This window comes from Danio aesculapii, chromosome 12 (genome assembly GCF_903798145.1).
Source record: "Danio aesculapii chromosome 12, fDanAes4.1, whole genome shotgun sequence".
Taxonomy (NCBI): domain Eukaryota; kingdom Metazoa; phylum Chordata; class Actinopteri; order Cypriniformes; family Danionidae; genus Danio; species Danio aesculapii.
Genome location: NC_079446.1, coordinates 37,367,349 through 37,388,601, shown reverse-complemented (window position 1 = coordinate 37,388,601; position 21,253 = coordinate 37,367,349). Strand labels below are relative to the sequence as shown.

The 21,253-nt window shown below is 36.8% G+C and overlaps 1 protein-coding gene across 1 annotated transcript in view; it reads left to right on the top strand.

Moving 5' to 3' along the window:
- Positions 1–21,253, top strand: part of rnf213b (ring finger protein 213b) — a 41,669-nt gene that overhangs the window by 9,958 nt on the left and 10,458 nt on the right. The window contains 32 exon segments of the mRNA XM_056469215.1: positions 64–248; positions 364–513; positions 616–1,072; positions 1,075–4,415; positions 4,536–4,672; positions 4,766–4,864; positions 4,966–5,102; positions 5,179–5,295; positions 5,482–5,531; positions 5,623–5,779; positions 5,892–6,027; positions 6,336–6,524; positions 6,625–6,758; positions 6,852–7,027; positions 7,130–7,333; positions 8,684–8,871; positions 8,992–9,112; positions 9,263–9,363; positions 11,799–11,981; positions 12,088–12,233; positions 13,688–13,787; positions 13,907–14,018; positions 15,725–15,923; positions 16,054–16,241; positions 16,336–16,455; positions 17,872–17,982; positions 18,162–18,404; positions 19,054–19,135; positions 19,428–19,462; positions 19,556–19,804; positions 19,930–20,095; positions 20,298–20,383. Coding sequence (XP_056325190.1) covers positions 64–248; positions 364–513; positions 616–1,072; positions 1,075–4,415; positions 4,536–4,672; positions 4,766–4,864; positions 4,966–5,102; positions 5,179–5,295; positions 5,482–5,531; positions 5,623–5,779; positions 5,892–6,027; positions 6,336–6,524; positions 6,625–6,758; positions 6,852–7,027; positions 7,130–7,333; positions 8,684–8,871; positions 8,992–9,112; positions 9,263–9,363; positions 11,799–11,981; positions 12,088–12,233; positions 13,688–13,787; positions 13,907–14,018; positions 15,725–15,923; positions 16,054–16,241; positions 16,336–16,455; positions 17,872–17,982; positions 18,162–18,404; positions 19,054–19,135; positions 19,428–19,462; positions 19,556–19,804; positions 19,930–20,095; positions 20,298–20,383 — 8,099 coding nt within the window.

The window sequence follows — 21,253 nt, the reverse complement described above, 5'->3', positions numbered from 1 at the left end:
TAGCTAGATTAGACATAGCTGATATTTTTTTCTTTTTTTAATTTCTTCCTGCTCCTCTTGCAGGAAAATCCCTGTATGTGAGACGCCTTTTTGAGAAGTTCAAAGGGGAGTTTCCAACAGCCACACTTCTAACAATCAGGCTCATCGAGCCTTACATCAACATGGATGGATTTGTCCAAACTCTGTCTGAGAAACTGGCTCCACTGAGACAGCAGGACCCTGTGCTGTTACACATTGACGTTGCAGCTGTATGTCTTTCCTATATCATGGCATCCACTATTATATAATTTTTGTGGGACACTATTAACACTTCTTCTCTCTCACCATTTTGGATCATTCTTAATAGATTTCTTGCCTTTGCAGGTATATCATGGCTTGGAGGAATTCCTGTTCAAATTGCTCATTCTAGAATGCATTAGTGACAGCAAGGGAACTATATGGAGGAGAAATACAGCTTATTTGGTGGTGATTGAAACACTTCAGCGAGGTCACAAGAGTCAAACCCAAATGGAGGTGGAATGTTTTTTCCAACTTTTTAAACTTTTCCTCACTAAAATAAATTCAAAAGTTGTTAATGGTGGAACAAACCTTTATAACTATATTTCTGTTTTACAGCCTTCTCATGGGTTTTTGAATACATTACCTACTATCTTCTGCAGGCCCCCTAAAGATATCAAAGAGATCATGAGAAAAAAAGAGAGCTTTAGATCCTTGGATCCACTGATGGATAAAGAAGAGTTTAAAAGTGAAGACATTCAGAGACCCTACCAATACCTCAGGCGGTTCAACAGAAATATGAACTTGGATAGATTTACATATCAAGCTCTTTCTGTAGAAGGTGATCCAGTTGATTGTCTCCATCATCTTTTGTCAAACTATGGCTTGAAGGACCCATCTTGGGCTGAACTTAAGCACTTTACTTGGTTTCTTAACCTGCAGCTTAAAGACTGTGAGAAATCTTTGTTCTGTGATTCAGACTTTTGTGGGGAGACTTTAAGTGGCTTCAAAGACTTCATAGTGAAATTCATGATTCACATGGCTCGAGATTTTGCCTCACCTTCCATTGACATCTCAACCAGAGCCCCTCGTTTTTCTCTAAGAATGAAGATGAGGAAGAAATCCTATCTTTCCGAAAACGATGGGAAAATGAATCTCACCCGTACATATTTTTCAATGCAGATCATATAAGCATGTCGTTCTTAGGATTTCATGTGAAACAAAATGGGAAAATTCTTAATGCGGTTGATTCAAAAAGTGGCAAAGTGCTAATGGGAAATGTGATGACACAAGAGCTATTTTCAGACATTCAACGACAAATGATCAATCTGTCTAAGGACTTTGATGACCTGACCAGAGAGGACAAGTTACAAAAAATGTCCTTTGTTGTTGGTGCCAAAAAAGGATGTGAAAAAGGCAAGTTTGATCCAGACCCTACATATGAATTAACCACTGACAATGTCATGAAGATGCTGGCTATACATATGAGATTCAGATGTGAAATTCCTGTTATCATCATGGGGGAAACTGGCTGTGGAAAGACTCGGCTTGTGCGCTTTCTATGTGATCTACAACGCGAAGGCAGAGATGTCGAAAACATGAAGCTAGTCAAAGTTCATGGAGGTACAACTTCAGAGACCATCTATAAGAAGGTTCGGGAAGCAGAGGAACTTGCTCAGAATAATCTTCAAAAATATAAACTTGACACAGTTTTGTTTTTTGATGAAGCCAACACAACCGAAGCAATCTTTGCTATCAAAGAAGTACTATGTGACAAAACTGTAAAAGGATACCCTTTGAAGAAAAACTCTGGTCTGAAAATAATTGCTGCCTGCAATCCATACAGAAGACACACAGAAAAGATGGTTGATCGCTTAGAGCGAGCCGGTCTAGGATACAGAGTAAAAGCTGAGGAAACTGAGGATCGCCTTGGTAAAGTCCCCATGAGACAGCTTGTGTACCGTGTGCACCCTTTACCCCCGAGCATGGTGCCTCTGGTGTGGGATTTTGGACAATTAAGCGATTCAACTGAACTCTCTTATATTCAACAGATTGTGAAAAAAAAGATGAGAGATCATAGATTGCCCCTTTCATGCCAGAATGTGATCACAAAAGTTTTGGCTGCATCTCAGAAATACATGCGCAACCAAGCAGATGAATGCAGCTTTGTAAGCCTTAGAGATGTGGAGAGATCAATGGGTGTCCTTGTTTGGTTTTACATCCACAAAGACATATTTTTTTCATCCCAAGACTTTCCAAGATTTGAAATTGAGCAGATGGTCTTGAAATGCTTGGTGCTTGCCGTTGGTGTTTGCTATTACCCATCTCTTGAAAACAAAAGACCATACCTAGCGACTATCAGCAAATGCTTTCCTGATAGGTTCAACTCTGCAGAGTTTCTGGTGCAGGAGATAGCTTCATGTCAAGACTTTTTACTTAAGAACATTCAGACAAGAGAAACGATTGCCAAAAATATGGCTTTGAAAGAGAATGTGTTCCTCATGGTGGTCTGCATTGAGTTGAGGATTCCACTCTTTCTGGTTGGCAAACCTGGGAGCTCTAAATCTCTTGCTAAGACTGTCATAGCAGATGCAATGCAACGCCAGGCTTCACACTGTGATTTATTCAAGAAACTCAAGGAGGTTCACATGGTGTCTTTTCAATGCAGTCCTCACTCAAGCCCTGACGGAATCATTGGAACCTTCCGGAACTGTGCTCGTTTCCAAAAGGATAAGAACTTGGATGAGTATGTGTCAGTAGTCGTACTGGATGAAATAGGACTTGCAGAGGACTCGCCACAGATGCCACTGAAGACATTGCATCCTCTACTTGAGGATGGATGCATAGACAGTGACAACCCAGAGTCATACATGAAAGTTGGGTTTGTTGGAATCTCAAACTGGGCTCTCGATCCAGCAAAAATGAACAGAGGTATTTTTGTGTCACGTTGGGACCCAAGTGAAAAAGACTTAGTAGAGACAGCCGAAGGCATCTGCTCATCCTCCCAACCTGTTCTTCTCAAAATAAAGCACCTCCTGCCAAAGCTGGCAAAAGGTTTTCTGAGCATCTGTAAAACGGACAGTGAACAATTCTTTGGACTCAGAGATTATTATGGCTTAATAAAAATGCTTTTTGACACAGTCAGGTGTTCAGATCAGGAGCCATGTGACAGCGAGTTGGCAGAGGCTGTGTTGAGAAACTTCAGTGGACAAAGGGATGGATTTGATCCACTTGATTTCTTCAAGGACATCTTCCAAAACATGCAAAATGTCCAAAGGCCAAACACATTGAACATGATTGAACAGAATCTCGACCACCACAGTGACAAAGAATGTCGATACCTTCTTTTGCTCACAACTAACAATGCTGCCTTGTACATAATCCAACACCATATTTTCTCACAGGAGAATTATACCCAGAAATGCCCAGAAATTGTCTTTGGATCAGGGTTTCCCAAAGATCAGGAGTATGCCCAGATATGTCGCAATGTGAGCAGAATCAAGGCGTGCATGGAGACAGGTCGAACTGTAATCCTGTTGAATCTCCTTAATCTCTATGAGAGCTTGTATGATGCCTTGAATCAATACTATGTCTACTTCAGTGGGCAGCAGTATGTTGACTTGGGACTAGGTTCACATAGAGTAAAATGTCGAGTTCACAGAGACTTCAGACTTGTTGTGGTGGAGGACCAGGAAAAGGTATACAAAAAGTTTCCTGTTCCTCTTAAGAACAGACTGGAAAAACACAAAGTTGATAGGAGTACAGATTTGGCTCTTTGGCAACACAGAGTTTTGGGAAAACTCAAAATGTGGGCGCAGGAGTTCTCAAAAATCCAGAATTCTGAGTCAACTGAAGCATATTTTAGCTTAACCGATGCATTTGTTGGCTTCCATGGTGATGCTTGTGCCAGTGCAATCCTGCAGGCTTTAGATAAAATTGGCAAATTGCATCATACTAAAGAAGAAAGTGAAGAGGAAAGTGAAGCACATCACATTAATGGAGAAATTACAGAGTTTCAAGAGGAAGTTAACAAATTCCCTGATGAGGCACAAGAAGATGATGCTTCTATGGAAGTTGACAATGTACAAGATGCAGAGATTGATGAAGAAATGGAGACTCTTGGAGTTGATTCTGATCTTGTGAAAATGGTTGAAGGTCTTGTTTCTGTTGAGACGAGAGACAAAATTGAGTCAAATAAAACCATGAATGAGGAAGAGGTCTATGAAACTGCCAAAAGCTTTCTCTTGAATTGTTCTACACCAGACTCTGTACTTAGGTTGAAGTATTCAGAATTTGGAAATCAGGAGACAGAAGAACTTCAGAAAAAGTATTTCCATCTGCAAAGCCATCAGTCTCTTAGAGACCTGTTAAACAACCATCTGAAGAAAACTAATCAGGACAAGAACAGATTCTTAGAGGTAATGTTTAATCTTTGTAGAATTGTAGATATCAAATGATGTTTTTCGAAGAGTTTTAAGAAACTTTAAAGGTACAATTTTGTCTCATGTAGTCATATTAATGATCTTGGTTTCTGTCAGGTTACAACATTCTCCAATCTTCTCACTGGAGCTGATGTGAGAAACCTTGCTCCAGCCTTGGGCTTGTCCACTGAGCGTTTTCTTCTGCTCTCTTTACACCAGTTTGACACAGAAGCTTCATTCTGCAACAAGATACAGTGAAGTTTAAAATATTTAATTTGTTAGAGTACCATTTACTTTAACAACAGATGGTCATCTATTTCTAATACCTTTTATGTGTTCTTCCACAGGTCCTTCCTGAGGGAATCAGGGCCCTCACTGCACATTCTTCTGATTCAGATGGACATGGAAGAGTCACTGTGCAAAAATGAACTTATTGCTTCAGCAAAGTAAGTATATTGGTAGTATTGGCATTGTAAATCAGATTTTAATTTAGTAAAACTCAAAGTCAGTTTTTATTACATTTTATTTTTTAAAACCTTTACTTCAGGTACTGTACCATGAATGAAATATTGCACTTAAAATCAGATGAGTGCAATATCTATACTGTGTTCATTACAAAACTCTCCCGAATTGGAGAGCAATGTACTTCAATTACTGGCGACAAGTACATTGGCTTTCAAGGAGGTAAGTGAAACAATTTTGAATTGACACATTTGCACTGTGTTTAGACATTATCAAATAAATATTCCTTTTTTTGAAGGAGTTTGGCTGTCTGCACATATTGATGACCTTAGAGATTCTGATGACTTGTGCTTAAACCTTAAGGCTTTTTGTGGAATACCTATAAGTCAACTAATTTCACAGACAATCGAGTCAGGTATGTACTGTAAGGACCCACTCTCCTTACTGAGGAGAGCTTAGCAACTTCCTAATAATATACGACTACTGCTACCACCCACAACACCATACGTTGTTGTGGCAAGCTTTGCACAAGCAAGCAAAACATACATTTATATTTAGAAAACTATAACATTTGTTATGATTTGTAAAAACTATTTTACAGATGTCAAAGAGTCAGATGAAATGGATACAAATAGACAACAAAGTGAGAAGGTAAAAGGTTTTAAAAGTGCACAGGATTAGTTTAAACATATCCATAAAGTAATGTTATACATACTGACTATAACACTGTTTTTTTTTTCAGGGTGATTCAGTGCATCTGCACAGTTTGTCCCTATTGAGATCCTGTACCCAGAAAGCTGTTTCATTGCTTAGAGATACAGATGAAAAGACCTCCAGGAGTATGGAGCGCATGAACATATTGCTTGGGCTTTTGGGATGTGACCCTGGGCGGACAGGAGGTTGGTTTTCATTATGTCTGTTGTTGTAACTATTATATATATATAATGATAGTTCATCTGAGATTAAAAACAATAAACTTGCATCAAAAATATGTTTTGTATGTTTTTTCAGCACGTTTCCAACAAGTGTTGCTAAAGAGACTGGTATTTGCACTGATTCAGAAGGAAGAACTGATTCCTAATGCAAAAGACTGGGTTTATAAAGTGGCAAAGAATCATGAAGCTCTGCAAGAATGTGGAACACTTCGGTAATGCAGTAATATAAATTTAACTAGCATTAGCATGTTAGCTAATGTCAGTCTCAGATGTTCAAAATAGGCAATACTTGCTCGTGGTTGAATAAATCATGTCAGGTGAAATTTTTGTTGAAGAAATAACAGTGTAGAAGCTCTTTGGACGGTGTTAAAAGTACAATAGAATCTAGAATTTAACAATGCAAAACTGCATTTAGAAGCCTACCAAAGACTATCATGACTTTGAAATATGTCAATTGCACTCGATAATCAGCCATAGATTAGTCACAACTAACAAGGTAGCATTTCTGTTTCATGTTCAGCCACACTTTGTGGCGCTACCTACAGGATTTTTTGACCCCAGTGTTGGCTCAAGTGTTGGAAGTGATAGACAGAGATTGCAACTTGTACCAACTGTATGGTGAAGGTCTCAGTGAGGGTCTGGCCCAATTCTGGCTGGATATCTTTGAAGATCAACAACTCCTTGACCTAATTCCATCACAAAATACAAGGTATGACTGAATCCACATTATGAAATCTGTTTATTTTTAAATGAGGCATTGAATACTTTTGATTAATTAACTACAACTGAGGATTTTTCTCTTCTTGTAGAGTTCCTGACCAGGAGATTAATGTGCAGTGTCACCTTTTTGTTGGAGAAGTTGAACGACCTTGCACTGCTCCTTTCAGCTGGCTAATAAGAACATACTGTCAGAGTTTATGGGAGGAATCTGAGTTTGTGCGAGGCGAGATCTCTTTTTTGTGCTGAAAACTTAGCTAAATAAACACATGCAGCTTTATGAAGTCATGCAAACAACCTGTTTTTACTTTTTCCTCAGGCTCTGAGCAAGACATTAAAGCCAGGATTCAACAGTTTGTTAGCGCTGTATCAGGCAGTAGACTGGGCAGCTATATTCAGAAACTCTCAGATGTGGACAATGTAGAGTTGGGTCAACGCTACTTGACCGATTATGTTCTTCTAGCATTCAAAGTCAACTCTGAGGAAGAACATTGGGTGAGATAATAGTAAATAGGTTTTATCCATCTGGCAACAATGTTCTGATTTGTTTCATGTTCTAAACTGGACATCTGCTGGGCTGTCTGTATTTTCTTATAGGTATTTCATTCAGCAGTACTAGGTTGCGTGTTTACTCTGCAGACAATGATGTCAGTATCTCCTGAACTCTCTCCATCATGGATCCATGCAGCAGCCCAAATCTACACCCTACGCATGGACACATTATCACATGTCCTTCAGCTTAACCCTCAGCTGGTCCGTTTGATCCAGCAAGAAAGGCCAAAGAGTGAAAGCCATGATATGGTGAGAAGCAGGAGTGTAGCATGGATTTCTATGTTGATTTTGGATATTTGTCTATTTACGCTATTCGCTAGTTAGTCAGTATATGCTGGTAACTTAGATTCCAGTGCCTGTGTAAAAAATGTAGTAAACCATTTGTACACGACCAGTGTGTAAAGTCAAATTTCTATATTTAAACTAAACTCAAAAACCGACGTTTGCTGTTTGTTCAAACTATTTATTTAAAATGAGCTGAAACAACACAATTCCTAATAATTATTTGCAGACAACTTCATTGTTTTATTTTCAATCCACTGGAATTTGTAGACTGGAACTGGAACTGGAACTTAGACCCAATCCCGATTCTATTTTTCTAAAACCATGATGGTAAAACACAAACGCGGTTATGAATGTATTAAAATATATGCTTGTTTGTTGTAAAAATTCATAATAATGACAAAAATACTAATTTGTGCATCCCCTTTTGTGTGCAGCCATGATGCTGATGTAGATTGTGTATTCTGAGAAATTTTCTTACCCCTTGGTTTAGAGTGTGGTCCTGAAAAATCTCAGTTTGAAGGGGCATCCAGTCCTTCCCCTTAGCTTTATGCCCTCAAGCTAAAGAGAACTGGAACACCCCTACCCCTTCACGTGAATGTGCAAAATGAGGGGAAGGGGTAAGAGGAAGGGCCAAGGAGTAGAATCGGGATTGGGTCTTAATTCCTGCATGTTCCCCCAACACAAATCGATTGTGTGAAACCCAACATTTTTTACAGTGTAAAAATGATTGATGGCTGTTTCATTATTTGAAACATTTACAAATTTCGAATCAGTGGTTAAGAGCAAATATCAAATTCCCAAGTTCATGTGATTTCAGTTAATGATACTTCGTTACTGTAAAATTTCTAAATTTCAGTGGTTGTCCATTGGGGGCAATATCTGTAAAGCTATATATCCTCGAATCATACCTGTTTGATGAGATCAGTTCACTCTTTTTTATAAGTTGGAAGCCATTTTAATGAGATATGTGTATAATTAAAATAATAGTTGTTAATAGTCTCTTATTGGCTCGTTTAAGCCATAACTTGGTATGGAACAAATGAAAGCAAGCCCTGAAAATAAATTGATAAAGGACTGCATATTATTATTTGTTATAATTTACTGTCAGTAAAACATTTCCCTTGGCTTTTTAACTTATGTTTATAATGCATCTTTGGCCTGTGTTGTACATTTTGTCCAACAGATGTCATTTTGTAATGCAATTGGTTCAACTGATTCAAATTTTTGAAAAGTTTTTGTTTCTCCCTTCACTAATAATGAAATGAATTTTAGATAGGTTTAAAGATATTTATTTTCTTGTGTTGTTTATTACAGTGTGAGGACATTCTTGCTGTTGGCATCTGTGTTGAAGAAACAAAGCTCCTACCTGTAACATCACTAACTGAATGCTTGACCTTCTTGCAAAGAGTTGAACAGCTTCAACCATGTATAGAGAGAGTGCTCAGTCCAGACTACAGCACCCTCTGCAGCCCTGGCTGTCTTAAATACCTGGAGACTATACAGTGAGCAATACAAATTGATAACAAAAAATAGGATTACTGAAAGGCATTACTTCCTGTTATATAGTTTCATACACATCATAATTAACCATTTGATTTATGTCTTATATCCTTTTGACATAGGTCAGTGTGGCAGGGTATACTGCTAGTGGCTGTTTTTATTGAAAAGGTTGTCATCAAGATGAAAAAAGGAGATGAACGGATAAAAGCACTAACTCTGAAACACTGCAGTCAGTTACATGGGGTGAGTCTAGACTTACCTGTTCATTATATTTATAGGAGATTTTAATGTATAATAACTTATCTAGTTCTCTCACTTCACTGAAACTTATTTAGGTAATTTCTTTTTAAATTTTAACATATACCACATAATCTTCATTACTCTCTCCCGCAGCTAGTGGAAGGGTCTCCTGATTTCAGGAGCAGAGACAATCTTCAGCAAATCATTCGCATACTCAATGATTACCATGAGGAGTCCATCAGCAGCGAACTGCGGTACACATCAATTTCACTGATCTGTATAATGGCACCTGCCCTTTACTCAACCCTAGACTCATTGTGGATACGTACACAGGTCTACATTTCTGGAGATGTCACAATCTAACAATAGTCACAACTAACAAGGTAGCATTTCTGGCATATGTTCAGGCACACTTTGTCGTGCTATCTACAGGATTTTTTGACCACAGCGTTGGCCCGAGTGTTAGAAATGATAGACAGAGATTGCAACTTGTACAGGCCCGGCACTACGGGGGCAAAAGGGGCATTGCCCCCTCAGAAAGAATTTGTGCCACCCCAATTTTCATAAAGCATTGGTCACTCAAAACTGAAAACTCTTTCTGTCAATAATTACTAACACTTTCGTCATTCCAACCTCCAGAACACACATTTAGATATTTTATAATATGAATAAGCAGTTAAATTATGAAAATTGTAAAATTAAATAGTCAAGAGATCTGGTCCCAGCATCAGGTCAGGATGTGCCCGTTTATAGCCTTTAAAGCGCACTCTAGAAAACTGGATTAGTGTATGACATGAAGGCGAGCAGCCTAATTCATTACATGTTTTGGTTAACTAATTCTTTAAATACTACTCTACTAAGCTCTAGATGGAAAAAAGAAATTTGCTGTTTTTAATAATTTTAGCAGAGACGCAACTGCCAGTCATTTTCACATTAGTTTTTCAGTTAGGGGATATGTAGCCTAATAAAAATGTTTAGTTGGACACTGCACAACCCACAGTAATCTACAATATAATTAATATTACAATTTATTATATTCATTATTATTAATATTATTAAAATGGACCTATGAAATTGACAAAACTTTGCTTTCATTTTCAAATTGCTAAAGCCAGTTTTACAGTTTTGTAAAGCATCCTATTGTGCAGCAGTAGTGTCATGTTAGGACATTTAAAAATGTCTTTTGAGTTTAAAGATGAGCGGCCTGCGGTCAAGTTTACAGTTATACATGAAATATGTATAGTGCGTGAATAAGTGGATTTGCTGCAGATCAACCTCTCACATGCGCTGCAGGTAGGCTGAATGATAAATAAAAAATATGTAACTTAGGCTATACTGCTATTTGCTCATGCAAAATCAAACACCAGAAAATATACTGTAGGCCTATTTTAACAGCTAAAATACAGTTAGCATATCAATTTTATTTTGACTTGTAGCTCATGGGTCTAAAAATGAAAAATGCAACCTGAAAACATTATTAAAAAGGCTTAATAAATTAAATTACGGGTAGGCCTAATGGCTTATGATAATTTTTTACCAATGCCAACTGGACAATATCACGAAAAAAAACTCACTCATGATAGCCTAACATAAATATTTATTTTTTACCTTTAAAATTATGAAAAAGTTATATAGCCTATTGATTTCTGTGTTATCCATGCCAAAATATAACCAACTGTCATTGTAATAACTGTGAATTTCTTTTTTATGTATCTTGTTTAAGGTATTTTTCTGGCTACACGAGTGCCTTAAAATGTAACTAACCTTCACTAATAAAATCAATAATAGCGAAACTGTACATATTATTACTATAAAAAGTATATTACTGCCTTAAGTCAGTAACTAAGGCAGTAGTGCAAAGTAAGAAGTGAATAAATAGCCTAAATGAAGGAACAAGAGACATCAAAGTCAGCGGGTTTAGTGCCCCCCTATAGGATTAAAATGCCCCCTCAGTTATGAAATCCTGGCGCGGGGCCTGAACTTGTACCAACTCTATGGTGAAGGGCTGAATGAGAGTCTGGCCGGATATATTTGATATACTTGGAGCTACGTTTACTTGCAGTTTTTGTGAATCCACCAGAGGCCGCTGTGTACACTTTTTGAAAATCTCAAATTTCTCCCACGCATGCAATTTGCGTGTCTTCTTCTCGCCTCTGCTGGTCCTAAATCCAACAGAGGGTGCATCAGGGTGCACTTCAGCCGACCAGCTTGCTGTTGACTGACTGACCGACTGACCTGCCCACCCCCCTTCAATAACCGATAGTGTGTTCAAAAGCCATCTGTTTTTGTTTTACCTGGTTTCTGGAACTGTTCTTCGCCGGACTCAAACCCCGTCATTGCGGTCCACTCTGCTCCGCATCCTAAGTCCACCGGCATACGTGGTGAGCTACTGGGAAAACTGGTAACTCCACCAAACCCGTTCATACGGAGATAAGTGGTCAGGGGTAGCGCAAAAAGAAACAGAAGCTATATCACCCCATATCGTTTGTTTTATAGATGAAATGCAGGTATATGAGTACATTTTTTGTGGTCTCTAGAAATGTAGACAGGGGTCTGTATTCACAATGAGCCTGTGTTGACATTATTAACTTTGAATGAATTATTTTCTATTTCTTTTGTCTAGGCCATGCTATTCTAACAAGGAACCTTCTGTTAATTGATTACTCTTCTCTATACTCTTCATTCTCAGATATGGTGTGAAGTGCCCCGTGTGTCTGATGGAGCTGTCAGAGCCCATTGCTCTTCCTTGTGAGCATGTGTTTTGTCAGTCCTGTCTGAGGAGGTCCACAGAGAGAGAAGAAGCACAGTACTGTCCCGTGTGCAGAAAACCTCTGTCAAACAATTACCAACCAACTGTCTCCACAACCTTCAAGTGAGTTTAATTCCTTATTCTTGATATTCTTAACCTCTAATATCCACTACTACTATGTGTATATGCAGTGATTCCCTTGTAAAGTAATTTCATTTTCAAGTTACAGCTTTGCCCTGAAACAACATAAGGAGATAATAAAATGCTGTAACACATTTTTCCTGGAAGTGGTTTCTCGCTTTTGTTTGACTGATGATCAAGATCCTCCAGATGATCTGGTGGAACTGCTTTTCTCTCTTCTCATCTCGGCACAAGGTGGGTGAATTTCTTCCATCCCATTATGTAATGTCTGTAGATAGTTGGTTGTTGTTTTTTTTCAGTGCTTGAAGAGAACACGTTTCAGTGGTAAAGCTCTCAAATTACCATTCAAATATAAAGTGACCCATGCAACTTCTACTCTGTCAGTCTGTTTTTTAAATTTTCAATTCATCTTTATTTCTATAGTGCTTTTACAATGTAGATTGTGTCAAAGCAGCTTCACATAGAAGTTCTAGTATATTGAAACTGCTTCAGTCCAGTTTTCAGAGTTGAAGTTCAGTTTGGTTTAGTTCAGTGTGGTTTAAATTGCACTGCTGAAAGTCCAATCACTGAAGAGCAAAGCCATCGATGCACAGCTCTACAAGTCCCAAACCAAGCATGCCAGTGGCAAGGAACAAACTTCAGCAATTAACAAAAGTGATGGCATGACCATTTGTCCTCTGGCCAAACTTTTTGTGCAGAGCTGCAGTCTCGGCGCCGAAGGCTGGAGAGCCTAAGTCTAGTCTAAAGGGGGTCACACACCAGAAGCTCCGCTTGGCGTCGCGCCACACAGCACCATACATTTCACAATTCTAAACATAGGTTTCTATCAGGGTACACACACCGGTGCCGCAAGTCGGCAGCTGTCAGCGGCACCCAGCCACGGCTCAGGACACTATACATATTTCTGCTGCGCCACAGAGCGCCATCTGATTAGTTTCATTTTAAATATCATGCAAATGTGCGCGTCTGGTGTGCGATACTTTCAACTGTCATGTGTGCGCCGTGTCGCAGCGTTGAGCAGCGCATCCGCTGTGTGACCTCCTTAAGTCTTCAGAAATCATACAGTGACTGAAATCTAAAGAGGCCATTTTTATTTTACACTTTTAAATTCCTTTAGTGCCAAAAAAATCTACAAAATTACAAAATCCATTCCGACATAAATTAATCTTTATGTCCCTAAGCAAGTACTGTTTCTGAACACCTTTAAATGCTATGATTGTAGTGCTGAGTTAACTTTTGGAAGCGTACGCATCACAATATTCCAAGTTTATGTAATTCCCACACAAGGAGTTTAGGCCTGGCAGAGTCTTGTTAGTAGTGTTGTTTTTTTTTTTGCATAAAAGTTGCACTGATCAAATATACTGATACACACATGAAGCAAAAGCTTATTTCCATTTAAAAAATCATGTGCAAATAAATGCGTTTTTGCTCAAAAGTGGGCATTTACACTATGGTTTAATTGTAGCATCTTGTAAAAAAATCATAATTTAACTCCTTGTAAAAATATACCCCTTCTGTATGCCAAAACCCAACAACTCACATGAACAGATCAGTTTGTGAACAAATCTTTCAGTGTAGTTTTGTGAATTAGATTAACCAATTAACTGAAAAGGTCTACTGTGAAAAGAAATATTTACTCTACAATATGTACTCATAACTAACTTTTCACGGCTTTATAATGATTACAGGAGATGTTTATAAGACCAGAGAGCTTACCCCATTCCTGGAATGTGTTGACCAGAGCCCCGTGGTGCGATCTGTGCTACCTAAACTTCTTATGCAATACAGGTGCTGCAACACTGACAACACATACTGATACACACCTTAATGTACACAGGCATTTGTGACCTGGTTTGCTTGCTCTCATCTAGCTCCATCTCAAATTCTGAAAAGTCAATCTTTTTCAGTTTGAAACAGGTGAAGAAGCATATTCAGAGTTACCTGGAAGACCTGGAAAACAAGCTTCTGGACGAAGAAGACAGAACTGAACTTTACAGACTCTTTGTTAACTGTTTCCAGGTCTGTCGTATCAAGTATTTGTATGTAAAGTATTGCATGTTTCTTTTCACCACACATGCAAACTTTACACCGAAATGCCAACTGACCCAGCCAGGATTCGAACCAGCGACCTACTTGCTGTGAAGCGACAGTGCTAACCACCAAGCCACCATGTTGCCCTTCATATTATTTAACATTAATTAAAATTAAAAATGTTCAATTACAAAACCAAATAATATATTTAACTCGTTGAAACATTGAACCGTAAATCTGCAGGAGAATACATTATTATGCATATTTATAGAATTATGTAACCGCGTTTCAATTTGGTACAGTAACTGTACAGAACAATACGGCATTCTCAGGTATATCGTTAGAAATAATAATAAAAAAACTTGGTCTTATTGACAAGTAAAAGTCCTGGAGTGCGTTTCCCAAACAATGACATAACTCACGCCTAAACTATCATAGTACAGTGCATCATTTAGGAAAAGAATGATATAGTGATGAGTGTTTCCCAAAACCGTAGTTTCTCTGTCGCAGATCCATCGTTTGAACCACAGTAGTTATAACGTAATATGTCCATAATGACGCTCTAAATGGGGTGGAGTAACAACTTCTGTAGAGTAAAAAAAACATAATTTTTGTGCAAATTATATTGTTTTACACGCACACACATTTTTTAAAAATCCAATATTAGTTTTGGTAAAAACATGCACTCTTTTTCCATATTAATTAAACTATATATAAACTGCATGTATAGGACCTATCTTTCCTTTATAAATAATATTGAGAATATTCCATATTCTATTCTAAAGCATAAAATCACTTCGCTAACACATATTTTAATCTCATATATAAAACATATAAATTGTTATTGGTTGTACTTTACAGTAGGATATTTATTACAAAATTAAAAAATCCTACTTAATAATAATAATTATTAGTAGTAGTATTATTATGAATATAAATTTTTATTATTATTATTAAGTAGGATATTGTTTATTATTCTTTATTTTATTTTATTTATTGAAAAAGTACTTTTAAAATTTGACCCATTCAAACCACTGTAGAAATGTTCTAGCCAACAGGCCCATGTCATATATCAACAGATGCATTTCTTAATAAATAACCTACTATAAATTAAAACCATTAACGTATGCTATATATTTTTGTTTTCAAAAGCTTTGGAGACGTAACGGAAATTCCGCTTTTAAATAATAGGTCACCTATAGCTTTCGTCATGAGCTACCGCTATGTTTAAAATGGCATAAATGTTTTCAAAGTGCACTGCGAAGGGAACGCAATTGTCAGTATGAAGAAACTGAACTGTAAAAATACTTTGAAAGCAAATTACACCTAAGAGAGATGACTGAGATGTTTTTATTACAAGTTTAAATCTTTCTAACGTCTTTCTAAATCTTTCTAAATCTTTAAACATTCTAAACGAAGAGGGGATAACTGGTAATAGAACACAACCAGGAACTATGCTTCTAACTACAGCTCTTTAGGTGTAGGTGCAAGTGTACTAGTTTGTGATGCAGTTAGCAAATGTTTGTTGGAACAATGGATTTGGGAAACGTCAAATTAACAAACTATGTTTGTAACGGCAGAACTTGCGACCTTAGTTGGCTAACGATGGTTTTCGGAAACGCACCGCTGATTATTTTATTTCTTTTGGCACTTACTGAATGTTAATTTTAGGCTATGTGTGTGTGTCTATGCAGGATATACTGTTGTGTTCTGATTCGAATGAAGATCATAAACGTCTAAGGGAAAACACAAACTTCCTTAGCCGCCTGGCTCGTAAGCAGACTCCTTCCAGACAGAATGACCCTGCTGAGTTTCTGATGTCAATGGCTCGCCTCAGAATGTGTCTGGACTCTGCTGCCTGTATCCTGTCCAAAACTATCTGCCAAAAGAACAGTAAGAGGGGCTTCCAGTCTGACCAGTTCATAGCAGTTATTATAGTATATTACAAAGCCATATTAAAAAAACTAAGCTATTATTTTATTTTTTCGTTGTGCAATTTCTCCATGTGTTTGGTATTGTACAGATTTTGTGGAAGCAGAGCACAAGTTTATGGAGCAGGTGAAGGCTGTGTGTGATTACCGTGACAATGACTGGTACAGAGTTTACCTTCTCCGAGCTCTAAACAGGCAGGCTGGCATGGATTTTCTGCAAGCACTGATCAACAGCACTGATTATGAATGGATCTTCCCTGCAGAGATGATGCGCCTTCATGTATGACCATTCTGATGATACTGGATCTTAGGCTGTTTGTATTCATGAAATAAAGTTTGACATTTTGTGATCGTTGTTGTTTTATTCCCTGCAGAGGTTGATTCCAGCAGAGGTGGATCGTTTTTTGTGTTGTGGTCAGTCATACCGTGCTCTTAGAGATGGTGTGGGAGAAGCAATGCAAGTGGGGACGACTGATAGACTGAAACAGGTACAGGTCAGAATTTTTGAATATAAAAACCTATAAATGCTGTTCAAGCAAGCCACTTACAATTAAGACTTAGCAGCAGTCATAACATGGTTAATAAGTGTGTTTTTAGTTTTAAATTTTTAATTAGAAAATGCTTGTACTTTATTTTACAGAATGTATACTTACTGTAGACATGGGCAATATGGGTGATTGGTAGGGCCAGACAGAATCTGCGGAAAATTTTTGCTATTTCTGCGCAGAATTTTGTAAAAAAAAAAAAAAGGTGTGGATTTATGCTGAATGATTTTGGGAGTATCATAATTAAAACTTTCATTCATTCATTTTCTTTTCGGCTTAGTCCCTTTATTAATCCGGGGTCGCCACAGCGGAATGAACCGCCAACTTATCCAGCACATGTTTTATGCAGTGGATACCCTTCCAGCTGCAAGCCATCCCTGGGAAAAACTAAAAACTTAATATATGAAATAAAAAATAATACCTTTTTAACTTTTATTTAATGTTTGCTAATCTAATTAGATCCACTTATTTGGCAAACAAAGCAATCTGTTATATAATATATCTACTAAATAACAGAAAAAATTACTTTACAAACTGTATTGTATAAAAATCATATGAACATTTGCATATTAGTCAATAATTTTACTGAAAAAATCCATATGAAACTGATTAAATATAAATTTACACACATTTACACAAGTAAATAAATAGACTCAATGATGGGCAGATTTCCGCAGATTCCATGTGGGCTTAGCGATTGGCCAGGGCGGCATCTTGTTAGAGGCGGCACGGAGACACCTTCTTCCCCCCACCAATACCCCCCCCCCCCCCCCACCCCCCCGCTCTTACCTTTCGTCCGCAACACCACACTCGACAGCCCCCATTTTCAGTTGCGTGAGGGCGGCATAAGCACTGTGAGGGCAGCACGGTCGTCGTTTGCCTAGAGTGCCAGTTAGGCTTGTGCCGCTCCTTAACATGTAACTGCAGTGTAAGAAAGTAATGTATACAGTGTTAGATGCATGGTATATATTAATTATACAATTAACATACTGAGATTTTATGATTTTGAAAGAAGTGTTCATCAAGTTTGTGAAATCTTATTACAATTTAAAATAACATAATTATATTTTAATATACTTTAATTAAAAGATTTAGTCCTGTGATAAGAATGTTGTGGATCATTGCTTCAGCCTTCAATGTCACATGATCTTTCCAAAATCTGGCTTGTATGCTGATTTGGTGCGCAGAGTATTTTATAAGGATAAGATTTGATTAATAGAGAGTTTTTTTTAAAATAGCATTTGAAATATAAATATTTGATCACTCTTTATATATTGTCACTGTCATACTTAATTTAATGTTCCTTAAACTTCTGAATAATAGCGTAATTTGTAGTTGGAGCTTAATATGTGTGTTGTTTCTCAGGCATCAGTTGGTTCGGGTCCTTTGAAAAATGCCCTGCTGACACTAGCTGTGTTCAGGCAGGTCACCTGTCGCTTCATGTCACCTGAAAGAACTATACATCCTCAAGAACAGGTAAGAGTTGGTTAGGTTTCATCATAATTAATCAGTACTGAATATAACGATTTTAGCAGGAATCATTATTGGACTCACTTGACAATGTTTATCAATAAATAAATAATCAATTCTTTATTAAAGACGTTACTTTATCCTGACAGACTTAAATACTTGAATTTCTCCCTTTTGGTCAACAGCAAATCAGCATCTTGGAAAAAGTTATTAGAGACAACATGTCAGGACATGTCAGAGAGTTTTGCACTGCTCTCTTATCCAATCACATTGGAGGTCCAGGATCTAACCTGCATCTTGGTACTAGTGTACCTGCTCAGCGTCGTCCAGTGCTGGAACTCCTGGTGCATGCATGCACAGTGTTTTACAGCAGGAACAGACTGACCAGTCCTCTCTTCAACATTGCCTCTCAGCCTCAAAACATGACAGTAAGGACTACAGTTGAAGTCAGAATTATTACCCCCCCCCCCTTTTTTTTTTTCCCCCTAATTTCTGTTTAACGGAGAGAAGATTTTTTTCAACACATTTCTAAACACAATAGTTTTAATAACTCATTTCTAATAACTGATTTATTTTATCTTTGCCATGATGACAGTAAATAATATTTTACTAGATATTTTTCAAGACACTTCTATACAGCTTAAAGTGACATTTAAAGACTTAACTAGGTTAATTAGGTTAACTATGCAAGTTAGGGTAATTAGGCAAGTTATTGTATAACAATGGTTTGTTCTGTAGACTATCGAAAAAATTTAGCTTAAAGGGGCTAATAATTTTGTCCCTAAAATGGATTTAAAAAAAAAATTAAAAACTGCTTGTATTCTAGCTTAAATAAAACAAATAAGACTTTCTCCAGAAGAAAAAATATTATCCGACATACTGTGAAAATGTCCTGGCTCTGTTAAATATCATTTGGGAAATATTTAAAAAAGAAAAAAAAATCAAAGGGGGCCAATAATTCTGACTTCAACGGTATCTAACAACCTATTTTGAAGATTAGTGTGATTTGATAGACTTTATGCAGTTTTTATTTGTGCTTTTTAAATTGACCATGATGATGATTTATTTTGTTTTCAGAAAGCCTTCTTACCCACAATGCCTGATGACCATACCAGTGAGGCCCAGCGGTGGTTCCCAGGAGAAAAAACAAAGTTTTACTGTGAGTATGACTTGTGCAAGGAAAAATTAAAACACTTCCAATGACATTTTATTAAGTGTCTTAGTTACAGTACTTACTGTATGTTTCATGAACTTACCACAGTCATAATTGGCATTATGCATATATGTAGGTAATTCAAAACCAAAATCTAATCCTAACCTTATAGTAAATGCATGTTGTTAGTTATATTACTCAATACTTACATTTGCAATTGCACTGTAACAAGAATCCCATAAAATGAGAATCAAACCTTCTTCAAATGGCACCTGACTTTGTTTTTCCATCTTCACAGTTTGTTCTAATGGTCATCCATGCATTGTGGGAGAGGTGAGACATAAATATTGTCTTTTCTTTTTTTTTCAATGAACTGTTAATGTAGTTTGATAAATTAATTGTGATTATTTGTTCACACTTATTTAGTGTGGCAAACCAATGGCTTTGGCAAGGTGTGACACTTGTGGAGTCCAAATAGGAGGTGAGAGACATGTACCAGTGCCAGGTTTTACTGAAGCCCATGGAATCTATGATATGACAAGACCTGGACACATACTGGGACAAGCCAGAACCCGGTCTGAAGCCCCAAACAGGGATCTCCCACTTGCACAGTCCTGTGTCCTCCGTCTGTGTCTTCATCTGGCCATGCTGCAAGGGTTTATTCACTACCAACAGGTAGAATAATTTATAAGACACTCTTTGTTTTTTTAATCATTATGACTTCTGAATATCTTATCTGAGAATTAAAGCACTCTTGACTAGAATCAAAGCACTTTTCTAAGGCTCTTGGTTCTTTACAGGGCATTAGAGATATGATCCATCCAAATGTGTCTGATGTCTATGAGTTCCTCTGGCAACATCTTGAGAAGGACATGGAGGTTCTTGGGAAGACTTTAAATCTTAACGTTGATGACTCTGCCATCGTAATTCATCTGATCTTCAGCAGGTTTCTTCAGACCACCTCAGGTATCCATATTAATCTTGACTAAAGTTAATCCTAATTGAACTGCATATATTATACTTACATAGTATCATAACAAAAGTATTTAATAGATATGGTTTGAACAAAATTCAGTATAGTTTTAGTAATACTTATTAATAATATTTATTACATTTTTTATTTTAAAGTTATTTATATTACTTTTATATTTTCATTTCTCTGTGTCAGTTGCCAACTTTGATCTTTCAACACGCAAGTCCAGAGAGCAGTGGGAGACTACAGTCTGTAAAACGGTCATCAGTCCTGTCTTGCAGGTCAGTCTCAAAGCCAATGATTATTATGTGGAGAAAGGGGAATATGTTAAACTTGATGATTTTAATCTTTAGGTGCCCTGAACCCCCAAATATGATCTTCCTCATATGAGCCTCCCCATCCTAAATCGCAAAAAAGCATGAGTATTGATTTTTGTAAAACATCCAATTAATTCGGTGAAAATTATTATGGTTTAAAGGTTCTTAAATATTATTTTGAAAATATTTAGTTTGTAGAATGAATATTTTTTTCTACTCATTATAGCATTGTATTTATTTATTTACAGAATTATTTGCTTATTTATTTTCATCAAATTTGTATCAATTTTAATAAAAGATTTATTGGTTTTAATTTAAATGTATTGATTTGTTCATTCAAAATTTTAACTAGTTGTTTAACAGTAATATTTTTGTATAATTTGTATATTAAATGATTTAAAATATTATATTATTATATTAAAAAATAAAATGTGTCTATGATTCATTTAATTTTATCTTATATGTTTTATGACTTTTTTTAAATTATCTTTGTGTGTACGTGAATTCATTCAATTACTGTGTAATAATTTTAATTTTAAAATAAAAAAGCTTTATTCCTCTTCTGCTTCAAGATCAATAGTGTCAATATAATTTAACAAAGTTTTCCACGTTTTGTAAAAAGTTTTTTAAAGACCCTCTTAATGAAAACCTCATTTTTTCCCAACTTTAAACACAAAAAAATTATTTTATCCATCTGTCACATGAAGGTTGAGATGTTTGTTTCCACTTAAGGAGAATAAGCCTCCTAGCTAATAATGTGGTGAAAGCAGCAGCGTTCTAATCCAACTGTTTTAACAGACTAACAAATACATTTCACTTGATTTAACAAACTTT